Source organism: Puntigrus tetrazona, chromosome 23, assembly GCF_018831695.1.
Source record: "Puntigrus tetrazona isolate hp1 chromosome 23, ASM1883169v1, whole genome shotgun sequence".
NCBI lineage: Eukaryota > Metazoa > Chordata > Actinopteri > Cypriniformes > Cyprinidae > Puntigrus > Puntigrus tetrazona.
In genome coordinates, this window is record NC_056721.1 from 6,482,411 (window position 1) to 6,490,864 (window position 8,454).

Genomic DNA, 8,454 nt, shown 5'->3' on the forward strand with positions numbered 1-8,454 from the left:
GTTTCCGGCATTCTTATTACTTGCACAGAAGTTGTATCATATCCCATCATATCCTGTCGCCCGCATTCGACGCAGGGCAAGTCATATGTGCGTGTTTTGGGTGTAGTGGGGTGTCTCTGATTTCACAAAGATAATCGAACGCAGTATGTGTTGAGCGAATGAAACCATTCACCAGTGAATCAAAACTAAAAGCATTAAGCAACATTGAAATCTGAACCATGAAAGCATCAAATATCATTGTCTCTCACAATACAAAGTTCACACTGTTCTCTGCTTAGGTTTGAAGTGACCGTCAAAAGGCCATCTTCAAAAGGATCAGCTGAACAGTATCAGTCACTTGATGTGATCAGATACAATCAAAGCTCAAATTGGAGTGATTCAGTAAGACTGCCAAATGTATACAGAATCAAGTACGGCAGGAATTTCAGGTTGCAAATTTATGATGAAATCCTCATTCAACATGATTCATAACTGACTTTTAATTTTCTGCAGAAAGAATTATGAAATTACGGCTTCATTTGTAATCCACTCCCTTGTTGTTAGACGGCATGAAAACATGCAAGAAACGATTTACAAACAGATATGGATGTACACGTGAGCTCTGTAGAGAAAGGGTTGGCATGTTCGCTATGCAACATTAAATGTTGGTTTTCTGTCTGGCTGTCATAAAAAGTGACACTGTCAGTCACCATACCTGTGTGAAAAGAGGAATCTCACAATTAAGCAATGTTCTGGGCAGAGACTTGCAGATTCATAACTCTTGGTTTTGTTTTCATGTTGATTATGAGATAAGATACAGGGAATGACAGCAAACGTCCAGGGAGAGTTCAAAACAGAACAGACACACCTGTTTTTACATTTAGAGAATGTTAGAAAACATTCCACTAGTAACTACTAGTTATGGCCCACTTTGTGTTCTTCGTTCAGCGGAGTTCAAGCCAAAGGATGAGACAGAGAGACATTGTTGTAATTCTGAGATGCGTTTTCGCTCTCTTAGTAGAGAGTGTGAGTCATAGGCACATCGGTTTACAAAAATATCTTAGTTTCAGTGGCATGAATGCTTCCTGCAGGGCTGTCCTTAAAAAACTTCAGCAGACTGAAACAACAAATGGCTAGAAACAACTTGCTACATTGCCATTATGTTCTTTAGTATTCTGTCATGTTTCCGGTAAAATATCAGATATACTCTTAAAACACGATACATTTGTTTGAGAGTAAATAATGTGGTTTATTAAAAAAGGTTTATATAAGAGAATATATATTCATTATATTTTATTAAACCACTTACAAATAATTTTAGTTTTTTATTTAATGTATTTTTTTATATTATATTATTTATAAATAAGACTTATTTAATTTTATTTTACTTAATAGTAAAAAAATATGTGTATGAATTTTATTTTACTTGATCCAGACAAATAATAATAATTATTATTATTAAATATTAATAATATATATTACTATAAGATTGATAAGAAAATAGATTTTATTTAGTTTGTTTTGTTAGCATAAAAAATAACTAATTTTGTTGTAAAGTCACATTCCATAAATGGATTGGATTGTTATTATCAGGACATGCCTGAAAATAAAGCTGTATTATATCTGCATGAAAAAAGTGAGCCTGATCAGGTTTTCCCTGGTTCCTTTAAAAAACAATAGCCGGGATTCTGTAATCTTAGGAAGGGCCAGCGCCTTAAAATATTATGATCATGACTGAAAACCAGAGAAGAAGATTAAAGCAAAGGGACTCTCAAGATACTGATGATTAAATCAGTAACTTTTCCTAATGCTCTTGTATTTTCCCATAGTGAAAGATAGCAGACACTTCCAGAAAAAAACATTTGACACATGCACTACAGCAGGTCATCTCATTTCTATGGAAAGTGTTTAGATGCTTGAAGTTGTTATCTGACTCAGTTAACATTACTGACTTCAATGAGGCCTTTTAAATGTAACAGCGCATGCCACGCCTGATGACCCAACCGTAGAAACACCTGGTGATGAAAACAGTGGTCAATGGAAAGGACTGTTCTGGAGGAACAGGTCAAGGCAGATACAGTTTTGTTAGAGCAGATACTGTAATGCTTAGAGAATTAACAAAAATTCCAGTGCATTGGTGTGGTCAACTAGAAGCGTCTTGAACATGCAAGGGCTAAAATAAGCTTAATACAGACCTAAGTCTTGTTTTAAAACACAAGCCTCTGGATTTTTAACTACAAAACCCAGAAAGATCATAAAGCTGGATAACTTTAGAATTCCAGAGGGCTTCGGGACCTTAGGGGTGGATTTTAAAACCTGACGACTTTTGCCTGCCGTAACATGAGAAACTGTTGGTGGCCTCCATGATGCAAGACAGTTTCAACTATCTTTGCTTATAGTCCTGTCTGCAAAGTTATGATTTGCAAAGCATTGTAGTATGTAATATACTTAATTTCCACCACATTTAGCAGAATTGTATAGATTACATAATATTTGTAGAGATTTAAATGTTATATCACTAGAGAGAATGTGCTAAAGCACAGCTGGGCATCAAATGCTCCACTTTGTGCAGCTTTCAGAGCTTAGAGATAAAACATGTCAGCTGTCAGAGTTTTAAAGTGAAATTTGACGCCTTCCAGATGTCTTATTTGTATAGGCAAATCCATAGTTGCATGGTATTTCAGTGTGACACAGATGCTGTTGCAGTGTTTAATATTATTGATGTATTATTATGCACACACTCTGTATTTTGGCTAACCCTAACAAATAATACACAGGCTATTAACCAGAATTATCTAAAGAAAAGGGGGGACTGTTATAAAACTGTTTTATTGTTTTAACTGAGAACATTATCAGAAAAATATTAGTTTCTAGTCATATTGAATTACTAAAACGTCTATGTACTGAACAGGCTAGGAATGTAGGGATACGAGTATTGAATTTCAACCACACCCACCTTCTGCACCTAAGCACCAGCCAATCAGAGCCTCTTTTTGCTCCTCCCATTCAGCAGCACATATAGTAGGAGGCAGAGTCTGCTGTTCTCTATCTGCTCGAGTTTCTCCAGCACAGCAGACAAGGCTCATATCTGCTGCTCTCGCTCCCCCTGCTCCAGGTCATTCTCTACTAGTACAAGACAGAAAACACACCAGCAGGATGTCGTTCAACAAGACCACCAGCTACACTGTGAAGTCCTCTTCTTCTAAATCTGCCCCACGCAGCTTCAGCAGTCTGTCCTATGCCGGCCCCAGTGCCAGCCGGCAGAGCTACAGCGTGCGTAGCTCCTTTGGAGGTGCTAACCGTGGCATGGGAGCTGGAATGGGAGGTGGTGGCTTCATCAGCAGCTCTTCAGCCTACGGTCTTGGCATGGGAATGGGCATGGGCATGGGTGGCGGTGTCGTAGCACCCATCCAAGCCGTCACCGTCAACAAGAGCCTCCTGGCACCTCTGAACCTGGAGATCGACCCTAACATCCAAGTTGTCCGCACCCAGGAGAAAGAGCAAATCAAGACCCTCAACAACCGTTTCGCTTCCTTCATTGATAAGGTGGGTTTCTTTTGCAATAGTCAAATAGTTTTCAGGTAAGGATCATAATAACCCAGAAAAATGTCCCAAGACTGCATGTTATTGTTTAAAACATCTCTAAGAAGTTGGATGGAAAATATATGTGGGATTGGAATACGCTCTCATCAAAAAGAAAGAAACTAGACTTATGGAAAGTGGAGAAAAGGGTGTGTACATGGTCAGAGTGTGAGGGCTTTTCATTTGAATGGGATGCCCTGAGGCTCATCTGAAACCCTTGTGGAGTGTCCACACCCAAATTAGGACATGAAACCTGTTATCTGCATATTAACATTGTTAAATGATTACAAACTTAGATTTTCAGACAAAAAAGATCCATATTAGAAGAAAAGACAGTCACATACCAGTATAGTTAATATTTAATTTGAAGAACGGGGGTCATGTTCTGGATAGCACTGGATAGGTTACGTAACAGCGTTCAACAAGAGGAGGAAATATTCTGCCGAACTTTTCAGCCTTTGCGCCCTTCCTCTTAATTATAATAGTCTGCTTTGCATTATATTATTTGATTAAAACACACTGTTTTGAATAAGGAAACTGATAATTGAAGTGACACCTTTACTGTAATCTAATAGTGTGTGCAGTGTTCACCTTGAGCTGTTAAAGTCTTATCACTGAATTATTTGCTCGCCGCCCACCCTTTACACATACTTTAAAGAGACTCCAATAGATATGGTCTCTTCCTTCCTTCCCTTGAATATTAACCAAAAAGCAAATTCCACAGCTTTAGTGACCCTTCCTGATGTCCTACTGGAATATGCGTCACCATTTCCAAAGGGATAAAGCGTTACAAATGGAAAACATGTGCAGTTGTCGGTATTTAAGGAAAACAGTGCCTTTCTTTGTGAAGATCGTGAACCACAAGCAATATGTTGGCATATGGTCTCACTTCTGTGAGCTGGCGCAGAATCATGATTCCAAAATGACTTTGCAGCATCGGTCTGGGGGCGTTGCTCTCTGAAGCTGCGCTTACTGCCAAGTATGGTTTTCATTTGTGCCTTGATTAAGACACAACCTCTATTCTCATCTTGACAATGTAGGTACGTTTCCTGGAGCAGCAAAACAAGATGCTGGAGACAAAATGGAGCCTCCTTCAGAACCAGACGGCCACGCGCTCCAACATCGACGCCATGTTCGAGGCCTACATCGCCAACCTGCGCAGACAGCTCGACAGCCTTGGAAACGATAAAATGAAGCTGGAGGCTGACCTGCACAACATGCAAGGCCTTGTTGAGGACTTCAAAAACAAGTACGTACAATGGCTTTCACAGAAGCCTCATTTTAATTTGGTCTGGGGGATGGACAGTGCCCAAGTATTGTCAAAGGAGACTTTTGTGGTGCACTTAAGTGTTCCCAGAATAAATGAGGCTCTATAAATTCAAACTGAAGGAAAACATGTCTTATGGGAGTAAACTCAATTCATTATCCAACATGCCTTATGTAACTGATACAGAAACTGCATGGTTTTCTCTAGTCACTCCCTGGTATACCTGCCTATTGTCCAACCTTTTTGAGATTTGAATCATATTTTAGGCTTTTTAGTGATATGCATAATAATATCCCATGGAAAAAAACATTGTCAGTTCCTCAATTAAATGGGCGTCAGCATGAGTCAGATAAATTACAGCTATTGAACAAACATCTACGCAGCACCTTTCATGGAGCTCTAGACAAATCTGATGGCCCAATTAATGCTAAGACCCATGGGAAACACCAAACTGAATCCAGAAAAACCTGATAAGCATTTCTCACTAAAAATGTTAGAGCATTGCTGCCCTCTAGTGAGTTTAACCAATGTCATTTTGTTCACTTCAGGTATGAGGATGAGATCAACAAGCGCACAGAGTGCGAGAACGAGTTTGTGCTCATCAAGAAGGTTTGTAGATTGTCTTTTATTACTCACGACCACTCATAAACGCTTACTTTTAATATTAAATAATGACTAAATTGTGTTTGCTTATTGTAGGATGTTGATGAGGCCTACATGAATAAGGTTGAGCTGGAGGCCAAACTGGAAAGCCTCACTGACGAGATCAACTTCCTCAGGCAGATCTTTGAGGAGGTACATTACAGCTAGAGAGTCCCACCAAACATACAGTTTATCTACAAAAATCATTTTGAAAAAACGCATTTTGAAATGTCACACTCTTTCTTGTGAACTTGTAGGAGATCCGTGAGCTGCAGTCCCAGATCAAGGACACCTCAGTTGTTGTTGAGATGGACAACAGCAGGAATCTGGACATGGACGCCATCGTCGCTGAGGTCCGCGCTCAGTATGAAGATATCGCTAACCGAAGCCGCGCTGAGGCTGAGATGTGGTACAAGTCCAAGGTGTGTAAACTTTTGATTATAATCCAAACTGTAAGTCTCAATCTAGATGTTCATTGAGTTGATTGAGATACAAAATCTTACACATCTTATGTTCTGTTTCCCAGTACGAGGAGATGCAGACATCTGCAAACAAATACGGTGATGACCTTAGATCAACAAAGACAGAGATCGCTGACCTTAACCGCATGATTCAGAGACTGCAGTCCGAGATTGATGCCGTGAAAGGACAGGTAAGCAACTATGAAGAATGTACAAGTGTGTTAGTACAGTAATAGACAGTGAAAAAGACATGAGTGAAACTAAACACAAATATTTCAATAGCGCGCCAATCTGGAGAACCAGATCGCAGAAGCAGAGGAGCGTGGCGAGTTGGCCGTGAGAGACGCCAAGGCCCGTATTAAGGACCTGGAAGATGCCCTGCAGAGAGCCAAGCAGGACATGGCCCGCCAGATTAGAGAATATCAAGACCTGATGAACGTCAAACTCGCCCTGGACATTGAGATCGCCACATACAGAAAGCTCCTGGAAGGAGAGGAGGACAGGTGAGTCAATGACATGCATGCTTCCTGTGAGATGTAAAAATGTTAAAGATGTTAAAATTTCTCATTCTGTGCAAGAGTCTCATTATTTGTTGTTTGCTCATTTCCAACAGACTGGCAAGTGGAATCAAGGCCATCAATATCTCAAAACAGAGCAGTAAGTTTGACTCTTGAGGTCATTAAAAAAGAAATACAACTTCACATTGTGTCAATCACTATCTCTGAAATGTTAGCCTGTCATAAATTTTTTTTTTTTTTTTTTTTTTGCATTTCTCCGGAAATTTGATTTTATGCATTTTCGCATCATAGCATGCATTTTGATAGGAAAGCATGACAAATATGAAAAAGGAATGCGAAAATTTCAGACTGTGCAAGGATCTTTACAGTGACAATTTTTGTAACTTAATTCAGTGCAGGAGAGCCTCAGCTGACTTTTTCATGTTTCTGTCTCAATAGCAAGCTATGGCGCTTATCCCCTGGAAAGTGCAAGCAGCGGATACAGCAGCTACTCTAGTTATTCCAGCGGCTACGGTGGCGGCTACGGTGGCGGATACGGTAGCGGCTACAGCTCTGGCGCCGGCTACAGCTCTGGCAGTGGCTACGGTGACACCGTCTCTCAGACAAAGAAGAGCGTTGTGATCAAGATGATTGAGACCAAGGATGGCAGAGTGGTGTCTGAGTCCTCTGAGGTCGTCCAAGATTGAGCGAATACCCTTCCCCAATTCTGTCCTCTAAACCTCACGCCTCTTACGCATTCCTGATCTTCCCTCTCAACCGTTATAATTGCGGCCGTTCCAAGGCACTAGATGGGAATGCAGTCATAAACCAGGTTTTAAAAGCAATAAACCATTCACACTGACCAAAGAATTCCAGAGGGACCAAATGCTCTCACTGCTCTTATCGTGCCTTAATCCATATCACTAAAAACTCACGCCCTCAGGCCCCTGCACAATACTGTCTTCAGATCTTACCTTGCACAACATGGCCACGTGTATAGGCTGGACAATTCTCGATGTGCCACTAACATGAGCTAGCCATTTAGTTGAAGTGCTAAACATGCTAAGAAACTGATTTTTTACATGAAGGGATATGTTTGCATTTGCGCTAAATTACTAGCATGTTAGTGGTAGATCCATGTGGTTTTGCCTTTTTAGTAGAGAAATGTTGCCCATTGTGTATCCTGTTTCTGAGGTGCTGTTTTTGCTACCAAAATAAAGTGTTTACCTAAAACTTTTCTGCATGTTTTGTGTGTGTGTGTGTGTGTGTGTGTGTGTAACTAGCCTGTCTGCAAAATCCAACAACCTGTACAAACATGTCAGAAAGCTAAGGGCTCTCAGGCTGATAGGTTAGCATGGTTCAGTTAATCTTTGCTGGCAGGCCTACTCTACGCTATCATGTATTTCTGAAATAATTTTAACAAGCAGTCATACAATAGCAATCAATATTATTCTGAATAAGTATGTTTGTGTGGTTTTCTGTGGAAAATACAACAGTTCTTAAGTATTTATATTGTCTTTATAAGAGATGAGGCGATTTGTACACGTGTTCCTGTGAAACTGAATGCATTCCCAATGTGTTACTGACCCCTAGAGGTTCATGGTGGAACAGCATGGTGCTTGTGAGCTGAAACAGGCAATATTTAAACTAAAGTAAGTGAAAACAAGCAAAAATAGAATATACATTTACAAAATACATTTACTATCCTCTTATAAAAGATCATTCATTATATTTATTGGAAGGTTAGTTAGGCTACTTGTATGAAGTAATTTAAACAAATGTGGGGAAACCTTGGACCTTGGCATCTCCGTGCCACCCATTTTTCAGTTATAGCATCAGTGTTACTCATTCTTGATTTTGACTTGGTGCTGTCTGACTCAAACAGTGACTTACTATTACAGTATACTTCCAGGAAAAAGCAGTTTTGGCAAGAGATCATCTGATTAAAATGGCTGAAGTAAAGAAGAATTAAGCTGTTCAAATATTAGAAATATTATATATGGGTAGTTGATGTATCAGTGTGCCC

At 39.8% G+C, this 8,454-nt stretch overlaps 1 protein-coding gene across 1 annotated transcript; it reads left to right on the forward strand.

Moving 5' to 3' along the window:
• The first annotated feature begins 3,017 nt into the window (after positions 1 to 3,017).
• On the forward strand, positions 3,018 to 7,661 carry krt8 (keratin 8). The gene is made up of 9 exons (XM_043224956.1): positions 3,018 to 3,525; positions 4,602 to 4,810; positions 5,377 to 5,437; positions 5,528 to 5,623; positions 5,728 to 5,892; positions 5,997 to 6,122; positions 6,214 to 6,434; positions 6,545 to 6,588; positions 6,888 to 7,661. Exons 1-9 carry the CDS (start codon positions 3,136 to 3,138, stop codon positions 7,133 to 7,135), a joined length of 1,560 nt encoding a protein of 519 aa, XP_043080891.1. The 5' UTR covers positions 3,018 to 3,135; the 3' UTR covers positions 7,136 to 7,661.
• Positions 7,662 to 8,454: the final 793 nt, after the last annotated feature.

Excerpts from the sequence above, each read along its gene's own strand:
- krt8 (XM_043224956.1), top strand. The coding sequence starts at position 3,136 with ATGTCGTTCAACAAGACCACCAGCTACACTGTGAAGTCCTCTTCTTCT. Across the intron at positions 3,526-4,601 it reads TCGCTTCCTTCATTGATAAG|GTACGTTTCCTGGAGCAGCA; the intron begins GTGGGTTTCTTT and ends TTGACAATGTAG. Across the intron at positions 5,893-5,996 it reads AGATGTGGTACAAGTCCAAG|TACGAGGAGATGCAGACATC; the intron begins GTGTGTAAACTT and ends TCTGTTTCCCAG.